The 25,744-nt window shown below is 43.2% G+C and overlaps 1 protein-coding gene and 1 pseudogene across 2 annotated transcripts in view; one reads left to right on the top strand and one right to left on the bottom strand.

Annotated features, from left to right (window-relative positions):
* Positions 1 to 12,646: 12,646 nt before the first annotated feature.
* LOC118573818 lies at positions 12,647 to 21,258 on the bottom strand (annotated as a pseudogene).
* Positions 21,075 to 25,744, top strand: part of Pcf11 (PCF11 cleavage and polyadenylation factor subunit) — a 28,507-nt gene continuing 23,837 nt past the window's right edge. For both annotated transcript variants that reach the window (XM_036186502.1, XM_036186510.1), the window contains exons 1-2: positions 21,075 to 21,569; positions 25,056 to 25,181. In XM_036186502.1, coding sequence (XP_036042395.1) covers positions 21,378 to 21,569; positions 25,056 to 25,181 — 318 coding nt within the window. In that variant the 5' untranslated portion in view covers positions 21,075 to 21,377. The remainder of the gene's footprint in view (positions 21,570 to 25,055; positions 25,182 to 25,744) is intronic.

Below are 25,744 nucleotides of genomic sequence, written 5' to 3'. Positions count from 1 at the left end.
GCCATTCAGATTCCTCGAGCGGAAGTGGCTCAGCCTCCAATTTCTTGGCCATGTTGCTTCTGAAGGACTCCCATAATGCATCAGAAAAGCGCCTGTCCCCCCATGTAGGGCCCTGACCCCCGTTTTGGGTAACTGTTGCCTTGCTTGCTGACCTTGACCTTGATATCCTCCCTATGCTAATTCCCTGCCGGGTTCCACCCTCCTGAATGCTCAAGAATGCTTCAGCATTCTGAAGGTCAAAAGTTCAAGGTCATCATCAGTACATAGTGGGTTTGCTGATAGCATGTTATGGAAGAAACAGTGTCTCAAAAAGGAAAGAAAAGGGGTTGGGGATTTTGCTCAGTGGTAGAACGCTAGCCTAGCAAGCGCAAGGCCCTGGGTTCGGTCCTCAGCTCCAAAGGAAAAAAAAAAAAAAAAGGAAAGAAAAGAGTGAAGGAGAGAAGAAGGGAAGGAGGAAAGGAAGAAGGGAGGAGGGAACTTATTGGAGTCTCCATAATTCTCCAGACACATGCACAAGGAAAAAGAGATGTCTACAAACTGGGGCTTTGAACCTTGGGCTCACCCGCTAGCGTAGAATCATCCCTTCCTCAGTATCGCTTGGCCAAGTGGAAAGCTATTACATGAACACAGTGGATTGGCAAACAGACAAACTTGAGCTTGAAACTGGGCTGTGCCAACAATACTGGTCATGTGACCTTGTAGAAATTACTTAACATCGTTAAGGCTCTGTGTCCCGGTTTTGCAATGCTGGGTGACAATCTGATAATCAGCCGGGGTAGTGGCAAAGCTCTGGATCACAGCAGGTGCTCAGCGAATGTTGGCCACACTGACAGAGGTATTTCAGGGACATTCACTCCCTTGCCTCCCTCTACCCTACTCACTTTCAGTCCCAGCCAAAGGTTGCCTTTTGGTAATTTTTTCTCCTTCAATGTTGTTCCCAAAGGTGACCAAGGCCTATTTTTAGCCATAAAAATAAAAACAAAAATGAGTGAAAACCAAGAGGGACCATGTAGTGAAAATGGATTGAAATTTAAGCCTCCAATGGATAGCTTGATTTTTCTGTTAGATCAAATGTCCGGTATTGCTCAGTGGAGAAAATGTCAGGCTTTAATGTTTGAAACGGTTTACTTAAGAGTGTTGCAAAGTAGTCCTAAGACAAAATAAATAAAGCCCCTGAGAAATGGTACAGTGGCTAAGGTTGCTTGCCACCAAACCTGACAAACTGAGTTTAGTCCTGGGAGCCTATAGGGTAGAAGAGAATCAATTTCTGCGAGTTGTCCTTTGGTCTTCATGTGGGTGTGGAAAATAAATACATATGTATTAGTTTATTTGGTTTTGGGTTTTGTTGTTGTTCTGATTTTTTGAGACAGGGTTGTTCAATGTAGTCCTGGCTGTCCTGGATCTCACTCTAGACCAGGCCAGTCTCAAACTCAGAAATCCTCCTGACTCAAACTCTTAAGTGCTGGGATTAAAGGCTTGTAACCACCATGCCTGGCTACATAAATGTTTTTAAAATAAAAAAAAAAAGAGCAGCTATTATCAAACTGCTTATCAAAATATTTTTATATATTCATTATAAAGACACTACAGATAGGTAGTTGAGCACACAGATCTAACCCAGACCAACTAAGATTGAAGTTCAACCTGTCACTTATTTTCCTTATGGGCTTGGACTTGCGCAGTTTGCTAATCAGTCTGTATTGTAGCATGCTCATCTGTTGCACAAATCCTAATTGGTCTTATAATAAAAACCCGGAGCCAGATATTGTGTAAAAGCTGAAAGATCAGAGGAAACGAGTCACAGTCACTTCCCACCTTGCCAACTCCTTAGTCGAAAAGGAAAGATCCTGTCTCCAAGACTGAATGCCTCTGAGTCCTCAGCCAAAAAGTCACTGAACTCCTGTCTCTTCCCGCCTTATATTCCTTTCTCTGCCCAGCTATATCACTTCCTGTCTACACCTTCCTAGTACCAGGATTAAAGGCTTGTGACTACCAACTACTGGGATTAAAGGTGTTCTCCACCACTGCCTGGCCTCTATTTCTAATCTAGTGGCTGGCTCTGTCCTCTGATCTTCAGGCAAGTTTATTAGGGTACACAATATATCACCACAGGTACATATGTTTCTTAGGGGACTTACAGTCTACTATGCAAACAAAACAAAACAAAACAAAACAAAACCACTATACTTATAAAACAGTAAAGAATGAGAATTTATCAAATGTGTAGCTTATTAGAACTTATTAGAAATCGTCTTATTTAACTTTGTGAGACACCATTATTATCAACAATGTAGACACTCACAGTTATCTAGATCCCACACAACATCAGCCTCTATGCGCACACCTCTGTATTGTGCTGTTCTCATTCATGCCTTTCATACAGTAGGAACTCAACACCTTTAGCTACTCTGGGTAACATCACACATTCCTGCCCCAAACTCACTGTTCTGCTCTTCCATTAGAACAGTTGGCCACTTTCCATGGTCTAAAACTGGGGTTATCTAGTATAAAAAGTGATATGGAAAAACTGAGGCACTTCTTAGTGTCAAAGATCTGGTGTCCCTAAGGCCAGTGACTACAATAATAAACACCTCAGGGTGTGTGTGGCGAAAAAGACTTTTGCAAAAAGCCTTCTCTACACTGCACAGTCTCACTTGTTGAGAATTTGTTAAGCCCCTTTAAAATTATTTGTTTTGTCATTAAATTATTTTTTGAGCTGAGGACCGAACCCCGGGCCTTGCACTTGCTAGGCAAGCACTCTACCACTGAGCTAAATCCCCAATCCCAGGCCTAATTTATGATGGAGAGACTGGGGCTCCTCAGTGCTTGATTTCCCAAGATGACACTGGAAATGACTTAGGATTTGAGCTTCGGGATGTTCAGAGCTGACAGTGCTTCCATTGTCCTATCCCAGCAATGGCAGCTTCTAAGTGGCTGTGGTACAAGTCTTCCCTTCACCACTGAGTACAAGCTCCTCCCCTGAACTCAGACTCATGGCTACTGTTACAGACCAGGTGTACCGTGAGGGATGCTGAACTTTCTCTAGAAACATGCAGGAGCGCTGTGTTTCTAATAATAAGGAACAGCTCTGGCAATGAGTCTCTCTTAGAACATTTAGAGTACATCTTCAGAACACCAGGTAAGTAGCACTGACTCAAAGCCAAGGTAGGAGGCGGACAACAGTTGGTTCTAGTTAGTCTTTGGCTATCAAAATTCATGATGTCCAAGATATTTCAAAACTCATCATGTCCAGGACTCTCATACCTTTCAGTTCCAGTTATTAAGATAAAGGGGCTGGGCAGCAGTGGCACACACCATCGATAATAAACAAACAAACAAACAAACAAACAAACAAATAAATAAAGGGGAGTGTAGACCATAGAGAAGGAGAGCAGAGGCAGACAAGAAGGGAGTCAGGATATGTATTCTCTTGCTTTTCTCCCTGCAGGGCTGCATCCTAATGGTGTAGTTCCTCAACCAAAGTCATGGTCTCTCAAGGAAACCAAATCCCTCTCACCTTGATTCTGAAACCCTTAATCCCTATATCCCTCTAGACCTAGCTTTTTGCCAACATGATGGCCTCTAGCCTTAGGTTATTGTCCTGCATCTGTGGAACTCTGATTGCATAATAATAGCTCATTTGAGCCAGGTAGTGATAGCACATGCCTTTATTACCAGCACTTGGGAGGCAGATGCAGGTGGATCTCTGAGTCCCAGGCCAGCCTGGTCTACAGAGTGAATTCGAGGATGGCCAGGGCTACACAGAGAAACCCTGGTTGTTTTGTTGTTGTTTGTTTGTTTGTTTTTTCTTCCTCGAGACAAGGTTTCTCTGTGTAGCTTTGCGCCTTTCCTGGAACTCACTCTGTAGCCAAGGCTGGCCTTGAACTCACAAAGTTCCACCTGCCTCTGCCTCCCAAGTGCTGGGATTAAAGATGTGCGCCACCACCACTAGGCTGAGAAACCCTGTCTTGAACCACCCCCACCATCACAAAAAACTCCTGTGTAGACCCTTTCCTTTGGTTCCCATTGGACTTCCATTGTTACAATTTCAATTAATCATTCTTCTTCTTTGAAAACAATATGGTAATTATTTCCAGGCTGGCTGCTTCCCACTTTGAAAAGAAACCAAGCAATCCTCCCCACATCTTATTTCCGAATTGCCTGATATTTAGGCAAGGCACAAATAAATAAAAATATTATATGATATTTTTTCTTATATCTGTTTAGTTTCATTTAATTTAATTCTGTTGAGACAAAGTTTCACGATGTAGGCAAACTGATTTTAAACCCGTGTTCCTCCTGCTTCAGTCTTTAGGTGTTGGGATTATGAGCATATTGCCACCATACTTGGGTCATCTTTTAAAGGGCCTATATTTCAGTCCAGCTGTGTAGATGATACCATGACTCCTGAAGTTTGGCAGCTCCCAGGGAGCGTGAAGACCCAACAAGGGAGTGGGATGGAAAGTTCGAAAGGACTTGGGTCTCTGACAGCTGGAAAACTTGCCACAATTGTCTCCTCAAGATTTCTTTTTTGTTTTGTTTTTATTTTTTAAGATTTTATTTATCTATTATGTATACAGTGTTCTGCCTACATGTTTGCCTGTAGGCGAGAAGAGGGCACCAGATCTCGGTATAGACGGTTATGAGTCACCATGTGGTTGCTGTGAATTGAACTCAGGACCTCTGGAGGAGCAGCCAGTGCTCTTAACCACTCAGGCATCTCTCTAGCCCCTTGTTTTTATTTATTTTTTTTTTTGATACAAGGTTTCTCTGTGTAACAGCCCTGGCTGTCCCAGAACTCTCTTTGTAGACCAGGCTGGCCTCAAACTCAGAGACCACCTGCCTCTGCCTCCTGAGTACTGGGATTAAAGTCATGTGCAACCAAGCCCGGCTAAGACTTCTTTTGCATGAAAAATAAACTTTATGCTATAAACTTCTCTGTGATAGTAAATTTTTCTCTTATTGATCCTAAATAAAGAATTTTCAGAATTGACTTTTTTATGTGGCACTAGATACCTACTTACACAATCCTTATCACCCTCGAAAGTTTATGGCCTGTTTCCTTCTGCTAGGCTCTTTCAGGGATTTGCTAGTTTATTGTATTTCCATTCCCTAGAACAGAGGTCACCATATAACACAGCTCAGTAATTCTTTGATAACTGAACGAAGGGTTTCTGATCTACAAACTGCAGATGTGGACTTTTGTAACCCAAGGAGCTACACCAGGAAGTCTCATATTCTCATTATTCATTGTTCCCGTGCAGTGATCATACTGAAGCTGTCCAGAGCTTCACCCTCCATGCCTCTGCGTGAGCTGTCCATTCAACAGTGGTTTTTCTTAGGCTAGGGAGAAGGTTCAGTTGCTACAGAGCTCAGATTTCCCAAATCCACATTCAAAGTTGGGCCATGGTGAGCTTTTGTAATCCTAGTGATGCTGAGGTGGTAGGGAGAGACAGGGTCCCTGGAGCTTGCTGGCCTGGTAGCCTACTTGGAAGGGCCTTTGCAAAGTTGAAGAAGCTTTGAAAGTTCGTGGTCGCTTTTCTGGAATCAGTCTGCCTTGTGATGCAGCTTACAACAAGGACCTGCATGTTTTATTTAAGGTTGATACTTATGATAAGGTCTTTTCTTACGCCCTGAAAAGTTCACACTAAATTGCAACTCAGGTCTGAGGTTTTCTTAAACTAGGAACCTGGGCTAAATGGCAGCATCATATGCCTTTTAAATTTGAGCTTTTTTGTTTTTTGAGACAGAGTTTCTCTGTGTAGCTTTGCGCCTTTCCTGGAACTCACTCTGTAGTCCAGGCTGGCCTCAAACTCACAGAGATCCATCTGGCTCTGACTCCCGAGTGCTGGGATTAAAGGCGTGCGCCACCACTGCCCAGCCTAAATTTGAGCTTTTAGTGTAGCTCAGTGTGTACAGTCAGTCACTTGGTTTTCCTCTGCTCCTTTTTGTCTTGTGCCAATTTGCTCCAGCGGACTAGAGAATGCAGCATCTCAGCCAATGAAGAGAGTCACAAGTTAGTGAGAAAATGGGAAAGGGGAGTTGGGGGAGATGGCAGTGGCTGGACACTCAGCACTCTGGATGTTTTCTTGGGCCTTGCCTAAAGTTATACTTAGGATCCCACATGATGGCATGTCAAATCAGCCCTAGAGCGCACTCAAGCAGGCCTACTGAGGTGACATTCACAGTCTGGTTCCTCTGGGCTGGCTACTCACACAGTCTACCCTGTTGTTAGGTAATGATGACAAATGCTTTCCATGGTTCTCCGGTGTTCCTTTGACTGCTTTTGTGACTGTGACCATCTTTCTTTAATTCCCTCGGTGCCCATCATCTCCAGCTGGGGTTCTGGATTGGGAAGGCTTCCTTCTAGTGCAAAGGTGCTCATATCAACACTGGGTCCAACAGCTGCTCTGTCCAGACACTTCCTCCACACCTACTGCCTTCAGTCTTACTTCCTCATCTTCGCCTCCTCTATTACAGTCTGTACCACAAATTGCTAAATGGTCTTATTAATAAAAAACCTGGAGCCAGATATTGGGGTGAATTCTGAAAGATCAGAGAAGCAGAACAAGCCACAGACAACCTCACCTCAACAACTCCTCATTCGATCTTATTTCCACCAATCCTCAGACTGAAAGCTTCTGAGTCCTCACCTGAATGGATCTCAGCTGAACTGCTGCTAAAAGCCTAAAAGCTTAAAAACCTCTAGTTCCTGGTCCTCAGGCCTTATAGACCTTTCTGCTTCCTGCCATCACTTCCTGGGATTAAAGGCAAGTGTCTTTCCCAAGCAAGACACGAGATCTCAAATCCTGGGATTAAAGGTGTGTGTCACCATGCCTGGCTGTTTCCAGTGTGGCCTTGAAATCACAGAGATCCATCTCCAGAATGCTAGGATTAAGGGTGTGTGCCACCACTGTCTAGGCCTTATGCCTAATCTAGTGGCTGCTCTGTTCTCTGACCCCAGATAAGTATATTTTGGGGGGACACAATGTATTAGGGGGACACAATATACCACCACAACAGTCACCTAGAAATTCTATTCTCTTGTTAATCTTGAATCAGGTTTTAAAAGCCATCCCAATTTAGTTCAACTTCCCAAACAACTAGGGTTGTATAGTAGAAATTATGTTCGGTTTGGGGATACAAAGGTTAATGATATGCAAACATGGTTCCTAATTTTCTGTAGCTCATGATTTGGAGGGATGGAAGGCAAGAGAATGAAATGCAATGTGATCGGATACCCCACAGAGCATTGTGGGAAGTCCAGGTGACTGGGAAGTTAAAGATGGTTTAGATACTTACTCCGGAAATGCCTTGGACTGTGCAGACCTACACTATGTTGTTTCCTAGGAATGCTTACCACATACGGAGTTGCAACATAGTTTTTTCATTTTTGCAGAACAAACCAAGTCGTTTTTAAAACCCACGTCCTCTGGAAGAACAGTGTTCTTAACTGCTGAGCCATCACTTCAGGCCCTCCCCCCACCAATTTAAGCCTGAAAGTTGAGAACCCCATTCTTTTGTATCTCACTCCTAGAACACTGCTCTTCCAGAGGACCTGGGTTCAATTCCCAGTACCTACATGGCAGCTCACACCTGTCCATAACTCCAGTTCCAGGGGAACCAACACCCTCACTCAGACACACATGCAGGCAACATACTATGCACATAAAAAAAAAAAAACCAAAAAACAAAAAAAAAAAAACCAACTAAATTCCGCTGTAGTGATTACTGGATGACTAAGGAAGCAGATGCAATGGTTTAAACTTGCTTCTTCCTGAGATAGTCCCTAAGCTGGAGTCAAGTGCAAATGGCTCATTCAGACAGACTCTGGGGGGAAGGGGAGGGTGACTGACGGCGGAGGGTGGAAAGCTAGTTAGCCAATTACAGGGATATCATATAAAATTTGCGCAGGGGGAGGGGACGGGGGAGCAGCTGAGGTAGTCATCTTCCCTGGATTCCTATCCATCATTGGCTGTCAGGATGAGAGCAGGTTCATTCTCCTCTCAGTGAGAAAGCCTAAGGCAGGGTCACAGGTGCTTGAAGTCAAAAGTGTTCAAGAAACAATGAACACCCAGGGCCTATCAGGGAGGCTGACAGCAGCTGGTGTCAGATGTTAATGTAAAAAAGTGGTAGTTGAGTCATTGTTTATAATAGTCAAATACCATAAACAACCAAAATATACTTCAGAGGGGTTGGGGTAAAGTTGCTGGAACCTATAACCAGGAGATGATCTCTCATAAGCTTCTCTCTCTGTCTCTCTGTCTCTCTGTCTCTCTGTCTCTCTCCTCTCTCTCTTTTTTTCCTTTGAGACATTTGTCTTGAGGGTTTGTCTGTGTAGCCTTGACTGTCTTGCAACTCACTCTGTAGACCAGGATGGCCTGGAACTCAGAGGTCTGCCTAGCTCTGTCTTCCCAGTGCTGGGATCAAAGGTGTGTGTCTGCCATGACCTCTGACTGTCATAAGCTTTTTCAAAGACAAAACTGGTGAGTCTGCGTCTGAGGGTGCTGGGGATACATAGTGAGACTCTGTGTGTGTGTTCGCAGTATCTATACACAGTAACATTATTTTGTGAATCTAAATATCAATTACTCAATTACATTTTTAAAAAATTTATTTGCTGAGTTTTTTGAGATGGGGGTCTCTCTACATAGTACTAGCTGTCCTGAAACTTGCTATGTTGACCCTGGCTGATCTTGAACTCATAGAGAACCTCCTGCCTCTGCTTTCTGGGAACTAGGATTAAGAGTGTGCCTACATTGTTTATTTATTTATTGTTTGTTTGTTTACTTGCTTTTGTTTTAGCTATGGTGCTGCAATTAGTTAGACTGTACTTGTACATTGTTATTTTTAAGATCCAGAGTCTTACAATGTTGCCCTGACTATTCCCCCCACACCACCCCCAACTCCTGGGCTTAAGAGAGCTCCCGACCTGAGTATCTGGAACCTGGGATAAGAGGAGCAGACTATGGCATCTAGATTTCATTAGCACATCTTGGATGTAAGTTTCTAGAATTCTCTAAAAATACCAATAATACTTTAAAAAGTGATATAATAGTAACTTTGATGTAAGACGAATCACTACATGGTCTTGTTAATAAAAAACCCGGAGCCAGATATTGAGGTGAAAACTGAAAGATCAGAGAGACAGAACAAGCCACAGCCAACCTCACCTCACCAACTCCTCAGCTGATCCTATTTCCACAGCCTGAAAGCCTCTAATCCTCACCCGAATGGATCTCAGCTGAACTGCTTAAAAGCTTCTAGTTCCTAGTCCTCACATCTTACATACCTTTCTGCTTCCTGCCATCACTTCCTGGGAATAAAGACATGTGTCCTTTCCAAGCAAAGACATGAGATCTCAAGTGCTGAGACTAAAGGTGTGTACTGCCATGCCTGGCTCTGTTCCCAGTGTGGCCTTGAACTCACAGAGATCCAGACAGATCTCTGCCTCCAGAGTGATAGGATTAAAGGCATGTGTGCCACCACTGTCTGGCCTCTATGTCTAATCTAGTGCCTGGCTCTGTCCTCTGATCCCCAGATAAGTTTCACTTGTTAGAACCCAAATAAAATATCACCACACTATATATGTAACACTTCCCATCTCTAGTAGAACTACTGTTTTGTTAACCACATTATAAAGATACGACCCAGATGGTACAAGGCATGGCACTAACAAATTCTAGTTTGAGCTGAGAGTGATGCACATACTTTCAATCCTAGCACTCTGGGTGAGACACTAAAAAAGTGTAGTTTAGGGATTGGGGATTTAGCTCAGTGGTAGAGTGCTTGCCTAGCAAGCGCAAGGCCCTGGGTTCTGTCCTCAGCTCCAGATTAATAAAAAAGAAAAAGAAAAGTGTAGTTTAGAGGCAGCAAATTCTTAGAGGGTTTTATTTGTTTTGTTTGATCCTGGGGATTGAACCTAGCATAGACCAGGCAGGCCAGCATGCTACCACTGATCTATATTCTGGCACTGTTTTTACTATTTACTTGTTTATACATTTATTTATTTTTATTGATTGATTATGTTTAAGAAAGGGTCTCACTATGTTTCCCTGGTTGGCCTTTAATTTTGTGTGTAGACCAAGCAGACTTTGAACTCATAGATATCTGTTTGCCTCTGGAGTTCTGAGATTAAAGCACCACCATACCCAAGCCTACTTTTTCTTTTGAGAAAGGCTCTCATTAAGTTACCTAGGTTGGCTTTGAACTCACTCTATAGCTTAGAAAGTCCTTGACCTTTTGACCCTCTGCCTCAATTTCTAGAGTAGCTAGGATTATAGGCCTGTGCCACTAGGCCAAGCTGAGAGTTTAGGTTTTGAAACTTTTGTCTGTAACAGGGAAATGTACTAATAGTTCAAGAATGTTACAAGAACACCCATGGAAACTTGCAAGTAAAATTTGTCTTTGACATAAAAAATGAGAATATATGTATGTTGGCCAATGATCCCAACTACTGGAGGCAAGAAGAGAGTTAAAGGCTAGTCTAGGATACAGAGTGAGTTCAAAGCCAAAAGGATCAATTTAGTAAGATCTGGTCTCAAAAACTAAAATGGCTGGGTATACAGCTCAATGGTAGAGTATCTGACTATCACTTGTGAGATTCTGGGTTCAATCAGTATCTCAATCCAGGGTGGGGGGTTGGGTGGGGAGGGGAAGAAAAGTAAAAGGTAAGTAAACAGACCGGCAAAAAAAAAAAAAAAAAAAAAAAAAAGCAACACTAGAAAGAAAATAAAACAATTCCTCTAAGAACTATTCATTTAAGCTACAACGTTTTTTGAGACAGGGTTTTTTCAAGTAAATCCTTAACCAGTTAGGAAAAATATCTTACCTATGGACTCAAGAGGACTAGAAAAGGGGGACTGCTCAGAAGTTCACTGAGTTATATATATATTTTGAGCCGAGGATCGAACCCAGGGCCTTGTGCATGCTAGGCAAGCGCTCTACCACTGAGCTAAATCCCCAACCCTGAGTTACATTTTTTAAGAGATTTATTTCCTTTTTTGTTTAATACATATGAGTGTTTGTGTGTCTATTAGTTAAGCACATCAGTGAATGCCTGCTATATTCTGAGGTCAGCAGAGGGTTAAGAGCCTCTGGAACTACAGTTGTGAGTTGGGTGCTGAGAAACGAAACCTGGGTTCGTGTATTGAGCCATCTCTCCAGGCCCCTAAATTACATTTTTTCCCCAGACAGGAGTGTAGTTCTTTCATTAGCATCAACTCCTTCAAGATCAAAGGATATGGAAATTAAAGGTGGCAGTCCACAAGGTAGAGAGGGAAGACTGACCGTGTGGCCTTTCAAAATTCTCTTGCAATTGAAATGATCTGAAAGATCATTAGCTCTCATGTGTTAGAGTGTGTGTGTACAAGGTCCTCATTTGAAACTGACCCTTCACTAGACTGTGTAGAGAAAGCCATCCAAACACTAGCAGGCAGGCATTTATCTCTCTTCTCTTCTGACTGCAGACACGTGACCAGCTGCTTCAAGTTCCTGTGGTCTTGACTTCCCCATCATGACAGACTACTGTACCTTGAATGAACTTGTAGTCAAAGCTAGCCTGGAACTCCCCAAGATGATGGAAATTGTCAATGATGATGTCCACTGTCAATGATGAAAACACTGTACCCAGGAGCAGATCAACTTGGAGGAATCATGTCTGGACAGTAGGAGTAATTTATAAAACGATTTATTGGAGTGCCTTGCAAGACTCCAGCTGAGACCATAAGAGGTGGGGATTACACCTTGACTAAGACAGCCTAATCATGCCTACCTCCTGCGCCAACCCCCCAATTCCACCTCTATTTTGACCTAGAGGTCATGTCAGTACCCTGAAAATAAACTTTGTCGGGGGTATCACAGGATCCCTTTATACTCAAAAAAGAAAAGAAAAGAAAGTGACCCTTCTATCTTAACAAAAACATTTTAGAAGGAAATGTTCATATATATGTATCATAAATTATATTCAAGCTTTAGAAATATAAGGCACAGATCTCAGTTTAAATACTAAAAATGAAACTTAGAAAGTCAAACAAAAGCCAGGCAGTGGTGGTGCATGCCTGTAATCCCAGCAATGGGAGGCAGAGACAGGCAGATCTGTGAGTTTGAGGACAGCCTGGACTACAGAGTGAGTTCCAGGAAAGGCACAAAGCTACACAGAGAAACCCTGTCTCAAAGGGGAAAAAAAAGTCAAACAAAATAAAAAACCTTGCCAGTGGTGTTGACACATGTCTTAAATCCCAGTTCTCAGGAGGCAGAGGCAGGCTGATCTCTGAATTTGAGACCAGCCTGGTCTATAGAGTGAGTTCCAGGACAGCCAGTACTACACAGAAAAACCCTGTCTCAAAAAACAAAAACAAAGGGGGGTGGTGTAGGGGGCAAGGCTGGAGGGGTGGAAGGAGGGAAGAGGGGGTGTCTATGATTGGTATGTAAAATGAATAAAAAAAATTAATAATAAAAAGAAACAAAAATAAAAACAAAAACAAAACAACCAAAACAAAACAAAACAAAAGGTAGACCATTAAGGGACAGAAACAGGGTGTGATGGCTATTCTTGGTTGACAATTTGGCCATATCTGGAATGAACTACAATCCTGAAATGGAGGGCACACTTGTGATCCAGATCTTGAGAGTGCAAAGCACACCTTTAATCTGTGTCACACCTGCTGGAAGCCTGTACAAGGACAATGGAAGAGGGAAGGGATTGTCTTCATTTTTCACCTGCTTGCCCTTGCTTTGCTAGCACATCCGTTCCTTCACTGACATTGGAGCCTACTTCTTCAAGATTCCAACATATACAGAAGAGCAGCTGGAAAACCCGGCCTCGTGGGACTGAGACTGAGCAACTACTAGATTCTTGAAGTTTTCCATTCACAACTAGCCATTGTTGGACTGGAGCCTGTAAGACATTCATTGATTCATTCTGTAAGTTCTGTGAATCTAGAGAACCCTGACTAATACATGAGGGAAGGGCATTTTGTCATAGGACATTAAAACAGAATGTGGGGCTGGAGAGATGGCTCAGAGGTTAAGAGCACTGGCTGTTCTTCCAGAGGTCCTGAGTTCAATTCCCAGCAACCATATGGTGGCTCACAACCATCCATAATGAAATCTAGTTCCCTCTTCTGGCCTGCAGGGACACATGCAGCCAGAACACTGTGTACATAATCAATAAATAAATCTTTAGAAAAAAAAAATGTTAAAAAGAACCAGAATGCGCGCGTACACACACACACACACACACACACACACACACACACACATATAGAAAAAAGAATAAATGAAGGGTTCACAGTGCAACATGCCTGGTTTGTGGTTTCATTTGACACCAACAAGTCATGAAACATCATAAAAAATATAGGTGAAAGCAAAAATTTTCTAGACTAATGACTAAATGAAATTAAAATTACCATACTGATTGGTAAGCACAGGTGAAAAATTAACAGCATTTTCATTTCAGGCCCCTCTTAAATATCATACTTTTCAAAGTTGATGTATAAAACTGGTGGATTTGGCCATGTTGCACTTAAAACAAAAACAAGCCAGACAGTGGTGGCACACGCCTTTAATCCCAGCACTCGGGAGGCAGAGGCAGACGGATCTGCCTCGAACTCACAGAGCTCCGCCTGCCTCTGCCTCCCGAGTGCTGGGATTAAAGACGTTTCCCACCATTACCGGGCTGAGCTTTTCAACAGTCTCACAACCAGCAGCAGGCAGCTCAGGCTTAGGAATGTCCAAGACTGGTCCCACAACTCTTCTGTAGTTACCCCTGGAGTACACGTCTAGAATGCTGAGACCTGAGCCTAAGTTTGTTTATTTTGATACAGCTCAGGATTTGTGGGGTTTTCAAACTAGTAACATTTTGTCTTACCCTTTAAGCCAACCAAGTCAACTAAAGCAGGCTCTGAATTGAATCAAACAGTCCAGTGTATGCAATTGCAAGTCTGCACTCATTCTGAAGTTCTCCTCAGACTGGAAAGCTCCACCTTCCGTGGCAGAGGGGGTGGTGTGAAGTCTGCAGAAGTTCTAGTTGCTGTCTATCTGAGTGATCGTGTGCATGACACAGGTGGGCACAGGTGGGCACACATGGAGTGCAGGTTCCCTTTGCACCCACATGGTCATGGTTTTCAGTTCCAGGTAGGTGTTTTGGATCCCAGTTTTGCTGCAAGCAGTATTAGAAGTCAAATACTTGTGCATGCTCTTCAGGTCCTCCACTTCCTCCTCTTCCTCTCCTGTTCTTTGCTTCAAAGTAAACCATTTAACCAAGGTTCTGCCAATATCCATGCCAAACCATGGGAATGTTTGCTCTTTGCCATTTTTGCTTTTAATGGCAGAGCCATCTCTCAGGCCCCTAATTTATATTTTTAACTTTTGAGTTTTCTTTTATTTATTACCTCTGTCTCTCCCTGCTTCCCTTCCTACTTCTTTCCTTCCAGATTCATCTCTGTTGAAATTCTTTGTCTTGCCATTTATTTGTTCATCTCTTCTCAGATTGTGTTAGCCCATCTTTTATGGCTTTTTAATATCCATATATGTTATTTTAAATTCTATCTGTAGTGTCTACTATTACTGATTTTGTTTTTCTTCTGATTTTGGGTCACACTGCCTCCTTATGTCTTTTTTTCAAGACTCATTTTTTTATTTGCGTGTATTGTGTGTATGTCTCTGTATGTATATGTGCACTCTGTGTTTGTCCTGGAGGAGGGCAGAAGAGGACCTGGAGTTATAGGCAGTTGTAAGCTGCCTGACACGGGTGCTGGGAACCCAACTTGGTTCCTCTAGTAAGCAGGAAGTGCTCTTAACTGCTGAGCCATCTCTCTAGCCCCTTATCATGTCGTTTAATGTTTAATTGATGGCTTCTAGACCTGTTTTAAACAGCCATGGAGATTGGCAACTTCCAGCCTCACATGGTCTGTCCTGTGATGGGACCTATCATTTAATTCAATTAGTGAATTTAAGTTGTTAAAGACAAGTGAATCTTTACCTTTGTTTCACCTGTGAATTCAAATCTTTTGAAGGATATAGCTTCTGTGTATAACAGGGGTCTCTTCTGCCATCATGTCGAGGGATAGGTAGCTAAGATGCTGGCTGTGCCATGGCCTAATCTTCAGTATTATGCTCTGCTACAGCAAAAACCCTAGTGGTTGGGGGCTGGAGCTTCAGCTCAGTTGGAAGAACAATTGCTTAGGATGAGACCCTGAGTTTCATCCCCAGCACCATAGAAAAACAGAACCGAACCTGCTAGTGGATCGTTCCATGCCCCAAGATGACTGATGTGTGCTGGTGAAGGCACATTGGTCTGTCACACTTAACAGGCTAATGCAGCATGGAGTCAGGACAAGGCCTAGCTCACCCTGTCACCAACTCGTTGCTGCCGCCGCCAATGTCTTGTGCCTTTCTCCTTCAAATAAGGCTTGAAAGGCCAAATATATACATGTTCATCCAATATGGAGCTGATTTGTGATACTCTATTTTTACCCATCCCAGAAGACCACAGTTAACCTTCATTCCCATCCGCTTCAACAGAACTTTTATGGACAAGAATTTATTTAGTGCCTCAGAAGGCAGAGCCAGGTGGATCTCTGTGAGTTTGAGGTCAGCCTGGTCTACAGAGTGAGTTCCAGGAAAGGTGCAAAGCTACACAGAGAAACCCCATCTCAACAAAACAAAACAAAACAACAAAACAAAACAAAACAAAACAAACAAAAAAAGAATTCATTTAGTGGGATGCAGAAACCCAGGGGCATCACTCTGTGAGAATGTTTTGATGCTGTGGTAGATTAAATCACAAGTGCTTCAGGACTTTTTTTTAGTAGAATCCTGTATCTTGTCCTTATCATATAATCTCTTCTAAGGAAGGCAGAAGCATTACCCCCTCTTCCCAAATATTGATGTGTTTGGCCTTGTAATTTGTTTTGGTCAAAGATACATGGGCCCAAATGACAAACATGTCAGGCCAAGACCTGGAGGGCCATCTTACGTTTCTACTTACTTTTCAAATTCCTGTGACCCTTCATGAGAAAAACATGTCCCACGTAGCCACTGGTCCAAGGAGAATGAGGAAATTTGTGGCGTACACCTGAACCTAATCAGCAGCCTGGAGTCAAGCCCATCTGATTCTAGCCCAACCCAGCAGAGCCACAGCAACCCACGGACCCAGAGAAGAAGAAAACAATGTTGGTTATAAAGTCCTGAGAGTTTGGAGTTTATTGATAAGCAGCAAAACCTGTTTCAAGCCCATGGCTAACATTAAATTTTCTAAAAGTAAAGTCTATGCTGATTTGGCTTTATGAATTCTGTAATTCTTCAGTTGATTGACGCTCTCCACTGCCTGGTGGAATTGGACATATTCTAAGATTTATGTTTTCTTAGCTCCATAATTATTATCATTCTAATAAGAGTAAATTGAGCTGGGTGGTGGAGGCACACACTTTTAATCCCAGCACTCGGGAGGCAGAGCCAGGTGGATCTCTGTGAGTTCAAGGCTAGCCTGGTCTACAGAGTGAGATCCAGGACAGCACCAAAGCTACACAGAGAAACCCTGTCTTGTAAAACAAAACAAAACAAACGAACAAAAAAAATCTTCTAGAATAGCACACAAAGAGCTTCTTTTTATTTTATTATTATTCTGTTTGTTTGTTTTAGAGACAGGGTTTCTCTATGTATCCTTGGCTGTCCTGGAACTCACTCTGTAGACCAGGCTGTCCTCTTATCTCCTGAGTGCTGGGGTTAAAGTTGTGTGTCAACACTTCCTAGCCAAGAATCTCTTGTCTTAAAAGAAAAAAAGACACAAAGCATTCCAATGTACTAGTTCTCAAAATGACAAGAGAGCTGTAAGACAGAGTTATTTTCCCAACAACTCTAAGAAATTATTTTCTCTCTCTTTTTCATTGCTGTATCATGGAGTTTTCCAGAAGCGGCTTGACTGTTAACTGGGCCAGAGGAAAGGCAGAAGTGAATCCAAGAACTCAGCTGGCTTTTATTAAGCTAGACAGGGAAGAGATTTGCCCAAAACAAAACCTGGGCAGTGGTGGCCCATATGTTTAATTCCAGCACTGGAGAGCCAGAGGCAGGCTGATCTCTGAGTTCAAGGCCAGTTTCAGAGCAAGTTCCAGGATAGCTAGGGCTATACTAAGAAACCCTGTCCTGAAAAACCAGGGGAAATAACAAACAAAACTCTGAGATTTTTCTCGTTGATTTTTTTCTTGATCTTTTAGAAAATATAATTGTTAGTTTTTTGTTTTATTTTTGAGACAGGGTCTGACTATGTATCCCAGGCTTGCCTCCAACTCAGAGTTCTGTCTCCCTGTGCCTCCCAAGTGCTGGGCCAAGTATAATTTTCAAAAACAACATTATTTATATTAACATTATAAATGTTTGCCATTTTGTTTATTTTATTTTACATATGTAAGTGTTTTGTCTACATGTATGTCTGTGTACCACTTGCATACGTGGTATTCAAGAGGTCAGAAGGGGGAATTGGATCTCTTGAAACTGGAGTTATGAATGGTTGTGAGCCACCATGTGGGTGCTGAGGACCAAACCCATGTCCTTTGTAAGAGCAACAAGTGCTTTTAATTGCTGAGCCATCTCTCCAGTCCTATTATTTTAAATGACAAACATATTAACAAATGCAATCTATATAACTAAAGCTATATGGAGTTCTTTTTTGTTTTTTGTTTGTTTTTTCAAGACAGGGTTTCTCTGGGTAGTTTTGTGCCTTTCCTGGAACTCACTCTGTAGCCCAGGCTGGCCTTGAACTCACAGAGATCCACCTGGTTCTGCTTCCCAAGTGCTGGGATTCCAGGCGTGCCCCACCATCGCCCGGCTTGGAGTTCTTAATAGTATTTAAGAGTGTAACACAGTCCTGACACGAAAGGGCTTGATAGCTGCTATTCAATTGCACACATGTAGATAACTTAAGTTGTCCTGTACCAGCTGACAGTTACCTGGTTTCAATTTGTTTTTATCTTAAATCATACTGAATGAATATGCTTCTATGCACTTTATTTCTCATGTGTTTAATTAATCTTTTTTTTAAAGCTTGAGGACCATTTTATTATAGTGTGAGGGGAAACCACAGAGATGGTAAGATGTAAATCCTGGCAGCACCTTGAAGGAGGGAGGTGGAGAGGAGAAACAGATAGCTTTGCCTTTGAATTAGGGTCCAAGAAAGCAGGCAGAACTGGGCAGTGGTGGCGCATGCCTTTAATCCCAGCACTTGGGAGGCAGAGGCAGGTGGATCTCTGTGAGTTTAAGGCCAGAAAAAACAAGAAAGAAAAAGAGAAAGAAAGGAAGAAGAAAGCAGGCAGATCCAGCAATGGAAGTCTTCAACAGCTGCACAAAGTAGAAATGGGGTCGTCTTTATGGAAAACAGGGAGAAAGCCCACAGTTTCAGGAAAGCATGCTTAGGGCTTGAACTGGTAATCAAAGAAGAATAGGATGGGGAAAATAATGTTAGGCTTTTTGAGTTAGAACTTGAAAACCAGGCAAGCTTAGCAACATCCTCACAACGGCCACAACCTGTTTTGCACTGTTGCAAGTGGAGTTGTGGGTTCAAATACACATTTCATCCCATCTTTGTAATACATTATGAAATGAAAATTAACACTTTTTTTCACATACTAGAAAGCAAACTGACAGAAGTCAAACAATGTTTAGTGATGAAGCGAGGAAGCAGTGCTGAAGAAACCAAGTGAAATCATTTTACTCAACTCTGTGCTTTGATTGATTATCCCGAGTTAAGTGTTCTCTACACATACATCTCATCAGTAGTTTAATTCGCTTACCTAAGGGGCTTTATTCTTGCCTTGGCCTAGGTTATTTCTTGGAGAAAAGTCCAGGAAGGGGGTGAATGAACTCAGCCTTTCAAACTAAGGCACAGTATTAGAAATAACAAGAGTGCTAAAAAAAAGGTTGTTTTATTGTGACTCATAATTATTTCAACCCTCAAAACAAACTGACAGGTAAATTTTACTTTTTAAAATTTATTATGTGTATGGGTATTTTGCCTGCACATATGTACATACACCATGGCATGTTTGGTGGCCTCAGAGGCCAGAAGAGGGCATCAGATCTCCTGGAACTGGAGTTATATATTTATATGCTACCTTGTGGGTGAGTCTTGGAAATGGAATTCTGGTCCTCTCGAAGAGCAGCCAGTGCTCTTAACTACTGAGCCATCTCAGATTCTGTGGTGGTGTTTTTGTTTTTCAAGACAGGGTCTCAGTGTAGCCAGCCTTGGCTGTCCTTGAACTCTCTGTAGACAAGGCTGGCCTCAAACTCAGTGATTTGCCTCTGCCTCCCAAGTGCTGGGACTAAGGGCATGGGCTATCACCGCCAGGTCAGATAGTGTATTATTTATTTATTTTATTTTTGTTGTTGTTTTGAGGTAGAGTCTCTCTTCATCACCCTAGTTCGAACTCAGCGATCAGATTGCTTCTGCCTTCTGAGCTCGGGGATTAAATACATACTTGGTTGTAGATGTAACTGTCTTGTTAAATAAGAAACACAGCCAACTGCATAGTTAAAAGCCACGAGGTCAGAGCAAGAGCTGAAAACCTTACCCTTCACTGCTTCTGCTGTCTTTTCTCTCTGCAAGAGAGCTACTTCTGTGTGTGTTTTCTTTTTATAGACTTTCTGTTCTGCTTTCTCATTGGTTGTAAACCCAGCCACATAACCTCCTCTTCACTGCCTGTCTGTACAGACCTCCAGTTCTTCTATGGTTGGTATTGAGATTAAAGGCATATGTCACCATGCTGGCTGTATCCTTGAACACACAGAGAGATCAGCCTAGCTCTGCCTCCCAAGTGCTGGGATTAAAGGCGTGCACCACCACTACCACTGCCGCCCAGCTTCTGCTATGGCTTGCTCTGACCCCAAGGCAACTTTATTAATATACAAATAAAATCACATTTTACAAATATAGTATCACCACACTTGGTTTTTGTTTTTCAAGACAGGGTGTTTTTACGTGGTTTTGATGTCTGTCCTGGAGCTCGCTCAGTAGACCAGGCTGGCCTCGAACTCACAAGAGATCCATCTGGCTCTGCCTCGAAATTGCTGGGATTAAAGGCGTGTACCCTCATTGCCTGGTGGCACATGTTTGGTCTCTGAGATAAGGCCTTGCTATGTAGCACTGGCTGGGCTGGAACTTGGCTGGCCTCGAATTCAGAGTTCCACATTCCTCTGCCTCCTCATGCTGGGGTTAAAGGACTGAGCCACCAAGCCAGGCTCAGATATTGTATTCTAAGGTCATTTAGAAGTGAAGCAGATTAAGAGATGAGCGCTATTAGGCTTGGGGCTGGGTGTTGTTATTATGAATATCCTTCCAGAAATGTGACTTCCTCAAAAGATCTCCAACTCCTTGGGGATCACCTTTCTCACAAAGCACCTCTTAATAAAAACATTTTCCTGGGGACTCAACTCCTGCAAGCCTGTCTAGGTGCTTTTATGAGGGAAGCTGCTTGCAGGAGTTACTCCAGTCTGGGTTCCGGTGGGCCAGGCACCTCCGCCCTCGCCTTAAAGCGGGAGGAACAGCTGGCCCGCCCCGCCCAGGCTCCCGGGAGCACCGGAGACTGAGGCCACCAACTGGCCTGCTTCGGAGGCCTCGGCTCCTCCAGCTCACTCCATCCCCCGCCCAGCTCACTCCATCCCCCGCCCTCACCGCAGTGGCAGGCGGGAGGAGGGATGATTGACGGGGCCGCCCTGTGCTTGGAGGAGTGCAGAGGAGGGACGAAAGGGGCCTGGTGGAGCTTTCTTAAACTGGTTGGGCCGGTCCTCGGGAACAGCCGCCCTCTATTGGCTTCCTTGGGTGGGTTGTTATGGTAACAAATGACCGAACAGTCCCTTACGAATTGGCCAATGAGAGCCGACCGTCCTTTGCACCGCGCCTCCGAGCGGGAGGTGCTGCGAAAACCTAGTCGGGGCGGAGGAAGAAGGCGGCGCCTGGACGTCCTGCGGAAGAGCCGGGGGCGGGGCCTGTGACACGCGCGGGCCAGCCAATCCCGCCCGGTGTTCCCAACGGCCCCGCCCCTTTACCGCACATTTCCCCTCCCCTAGTTCATTTCGCACGACGCAGCGGTTGGGAACACAGACATTTTCGGAGCTGGAGCCGCCACTGCCGCCGCCATTTTGTGTCTGTGGAGAAAGGAGCCCCGGCGGCGGCTGGAAGTGGACGGAGATTCCCCGTGAGGCTGCGGCGTTTCTTCCCCGAGGTTCCCCCTGGGTCGTCCCCCATCCCCCCTCCGCGGTCAGCATGTGGTGAAGCCGCAGCCGCCGGAGACCCGGGGAGCGAGGCCGAGGCGTCGGAAGGGAGGCGGGGTGTCGAGCGGCTTCAGCTTCGGCGGCGGCGGACCTCGGAGGGGGGCCGCGGCGCAATGTCAGAGCAGACGCCGGCCGAGGCCGGGGCTGCGGGGGCCCGGGAGGACGCCTGTCGGGATTATCAGTCGTCGCTGGAAGACCTGACCTTCAATAGCAAACCGCACATCAATATGCTGACCATTCTAGCCGAGGAGAACCTGCCCTTCGCCAAGGAGATCGTCTCTCTCATCGAGGCCCAAACCGCCAAGGTTTTTATACACCCCGCAGCCTACTATTCTTCTAATACTCCTTGATTTTAGTGTCAGCCTCATCCCAGGTCTCGCTTCCATCCGAAGAGGGGGAACGGAGTTCCTCCTCTCCAACCCCCCACCCCCGACTCGGGCTTGGTCTTTGGCCCTGGCTGGGAGCGTGGGCCTCTTTCGGGGAGGGAGCGGGGAGGATGCAGGGTGGAGCCCCGTTTCCGCTTACCAACTCCCTATTTAGGCCACCTCGGAGTACGTCCCCACGCTCGCACGCTCTGGGGACAGCCCTTTCGGATCCGGGAACACTTAGAGGCAGTTTGTGGTTTGGGAGAGTAAGAGTTAAAACAAACCATCTCAAGCCCCCCGGGAAGGTGGGGAGGGGCTTTCCCTTAGTGTCCTTTTGGGGAATTGTGCTCTGTGGGTTGGGGTTGGAAGGAGGTGAAGGGGGACCTGGGAGCGAGCTGTCTGGTGGGTTGGGTATAGGGAATTGGCCCCGAGTGGAGCAGCGGCCTGTTAGCTCAACATGGCGCCTGCAAAGCACATGATGCGAAAGGGAAGAGAGGAGAATCCATTCCCTGCCAGCCAGGCAGCTGCTCACACCCGTCAGCCCCATTTTGGGGTGGGGGATGTTAGATCAAACTTTTATTCTCCTCTCGGAGGGTCTGATTTGCCCCAGTGGTAGGGAAATTGAGCAGAGGGTGGGGTTTGGGTGTGAGAGGAAGATCTTATCCAACCTGTAGGTTTAGAATTGCCCCAGTGGGTAGCAAATACTTGGAGTTTCTTTGGAAATTTCAGCCCCTCCTCTTCCTTTTCTCTCCTTTCCCCCTTCCCTGATAGTGAAGCTTGCTTTTCTTCACCCCTTGACCAAAGTGGTCCTTTGCCACCTTCTATTTCCCTGTGGTCTTCCTCTTCTGGGGATTTATGTGGGAGCGATATGTCATTTAAGTAAAGTTACTGTTAAACTTAGTTATAATGAATCTTAACCGCTTCCCAATTAATACGTTTTAAGTTACTTTTCAAGCTTGTATTTAAGGTTTAGTTTTTTTTCTAGTTGTTAGTGTTGCAGTTATCAGGATGAGCCTCCTTTTAGCAGAGTGAACCCCTTTTAAAAGGCCACTTTAACAACAACCACCAATATATTGTTTAGAGACGGTTTCTGTCTAGTGTAAAACTGAGTAGTCTGACTCTAATAAATGGTTTTGAAATGTGTGACTGGTATTATAAAATTTGTGAATAAAACATATAAAATATGTATTTGTCTTTTTTATTTACCTTTGTAAGGTGTAGAATCTGTTTCCAAGAATTTTTACTTACGTGGTTGTGTGTTTTAAACAAAAGTCTTTAAGTGACTTGGGTTCATTCTTCTTTAGGTCCATCAGTTCACAAGATACACGGTTTCACGTGGTCCTTTCATACCTTATTTAAAGAGGGGGAAAGGTTTTTTGGTTTTTTTTCTTTGTTTTTTTCTTAAGGGCTCAACAAATTTATCATGTTCATTTTGACAGCTAAAACAAGTCTCCATTCACCTTTTCCTGTTGAATGCCTGTGAAACAGCTGTTTTTAAAGTATGAGGTTTAAGAAGGAAGTGCTCCTCATACTCAGATTTTTGTTGATAACCACATACATATTGTCAGAGAAAATGTAGTTTTGCCTTGTTGAAGACTTAACATTAGATTCATAACCAAAGTTTCCAAACTATATTTTGGATAATGATATTCACAGCACCTAATAGTTAGCAGCTCCAAGTGCACTCAAAGGAGACAGCTTTCTTACTGGTTCTTAAGGGATCTGCAAGACCTTGGAGAACTGAAAACTTGCAGAATATATTGACCTCATAAAACTTGTATTTGTGTATTTTGTTACACAAAGTGGTGAAAATAGGTGGACTATTTGCTGGTAAAAGACAGCTCGAAGTTTTTGAGCACGTTTCCTGGTTATTTTTGTGAAGCCAGACTAAGTAGAAGACGTAAAGGTCACTTTGGGAAAGAATCTTAACCTGGGTTGGGGGTGAGGGGAGGGTTTGCCGTCATTTGGTAGCAGCTGGCTTGGTTTTGTGTTTCTGGAAGTATATGCTTGTGTCCTTATTCTTTAGCATCTCAGCAATACTAAACTAATGGACTCACACTTAATTTCACTCTTCCCATAAGATAGCAGTAGCGAAAAAGTATTACATAGGACTTCCCTTGTACAACCAAACACTAGCCTCTTGAACAGATTGTGGTGTTAAAAGAGCCTGTTTATCTTCCTAAGTACAATAATTACTTAAATGGTATAAAACAAGACATAAGGTGAAGACACAGCAATAAAGCATTTGACATGTTGGTACTTAATAGTTTGCCCGCACACAGTGGCCTTGTGAACCCTTTTATTAGCACCTAAGGTTTTCATACAGAGTTATTCAAATGTTTCTTTAGTCAACTCTGGTTGTAAAGGTGATATCATAAGCAAGAGCATTTCCACACACTTGCCAGGGCAATTGGTTTTGTGAAGCATGGCATTGCATACCACAGGAGTGTGTGCCTGCTTCTAGCTACAGGTAGCTATGGATGGGTAAGTGTTCAGTTAGATTCATACATGTGGGGTGGGCAGTTGGGGATTCACTTAAGTTTTTTTTTTCTGAAATGAGTACTCCTGTGGAGTCAGTTAACAGCTTATATGGCATGTCTTAGTGCTCCTCAACAAGTCTGTGAACCTGCTGATGCTTTCTGGAAGCTTGCTGTGCCTTCTAAAAGCCAGTGGTGGGTAGGCTTTGCAGTTCACCCGGGGCAGCTTTACCTTGGAAGGACTGGTACCTTTATCAGCATCACCACAATGGCTCAAATTTAGAATCCCTGGTTTGTGCATGTAAGAGGAGAAAAATTTCGACGACAGTCCATGCTGTGAAGAAAATCTTCAGGACATCCAGGTTTCCAGTCAAGTTGAACCTGACTGACATGACTCTTCGGCTCCTCTGTCCAGTTTTTCTTGTATCAATAACAAGCTTGCACTTCTGCATGTTCCGTGTGCAAGTTTTAAGCGTCTTGCCATTGACTTCTTATGTGAAGTGTGTTTAGTTTCATTCTTCATTTGGATTATAGGAAGTAATCAATGATTTTATAGGTAACAAAGCTTTATAGACTTTAACATATAAAATTACCCAGTGAAACCAGCACAACATAAACACAGGTATCAAAGCTGACACTTGGATTACAGAAAGTATTTTTCCTCTCCTTGTAATGTCATTTTGAACACAGGCCTTTTTATTACATGCACCTGAAATTAAGTTGAGTATTAAGTATTAGAGGTTATGGTTTTTCTTTAATTCTGAACTTTTTTAATGCACAACTAAAAACAAGTACTTGAACACTTAGGCTTATAAAGTTAACATAATCAAAAGCATTTTGTACCAACAAAACTAGAGGTCTGTATTATAGGCTTAAAAACACTTTTAAAAGTAATTCCTTGGTGGCAATTCACTATACTAAACTTCTCAGTTTCTTTTTTATACTTTAGGCTCCTTCCTCAGAGAAGCTTCCTGTTATGTACCTTATGGATTCTATCGTGAAAAACGTTGGAAGAGAGTATCTCACTGCCTTTACTAAAAATCTAGTTGCAACATTTATTTGTGTGTTTGAAAAGGTATATATATATATACATACATACATACATATATATATTTAGAAACATTTGAATTTTTATAATGTGTTCCAGATTAAATAAATACTTGTCTTGTGTTGGGTTTTCTTGGGTGGTGGAATGTTTCCTTCTCCAGAACATTTATTGTTGAGTGCCTTTTCAAGGAAAATGGCAAATGTAGTTTTTTTTTTGTTTTGTTTTTTGTTTTTTGTCTTTTATTTTTTTGAGTCTTAAAACATGCTGTTTAATTCAATCAAATATACTTTGATTAACTTTTAGAATTGTGTATTATCGAAATGTGAATATTGGTCATGTGAAGCTGTTTATAGAGTATGGACAAAAAGCTAATAGCTTCCAGAGTATTAGTTTTTTCTTGTTTAAATGTCTAGTGCTCGTGAGTAGGAAGCATAATCCTCCAGCGTGCCTCAGTCTATGGTTCCTGTTATTCCCCAAAATGCCCTTTGGGCATTGTTACGTTGTTAAAGTGTGAGTTACAGAGATGTATGGATGGTGAACAAGTTAATTGCTTTAGGTTATTATTTGAAATATCTTTATTCCTCTCTAGT

Source organism: Onychomys torridus, chromosome 1 (genome assembly GCF_903995425.1).
Source record: "Onychomys torridus chromosome 1, mOncTor1.1, whole genome shotgun sequence".
Classification (NCBI taxonomy): Eukaryota; Metazoa; Chordata; class Mammalia; order Rodentia; family Cricetidae; genus Onychomys; species Onychomys torridus.
The sequence above is the reverse complement of the archived record's forward strand: the minus strand, read 5'-3'. Positions and strand labels throughout refer to the sequence as shown.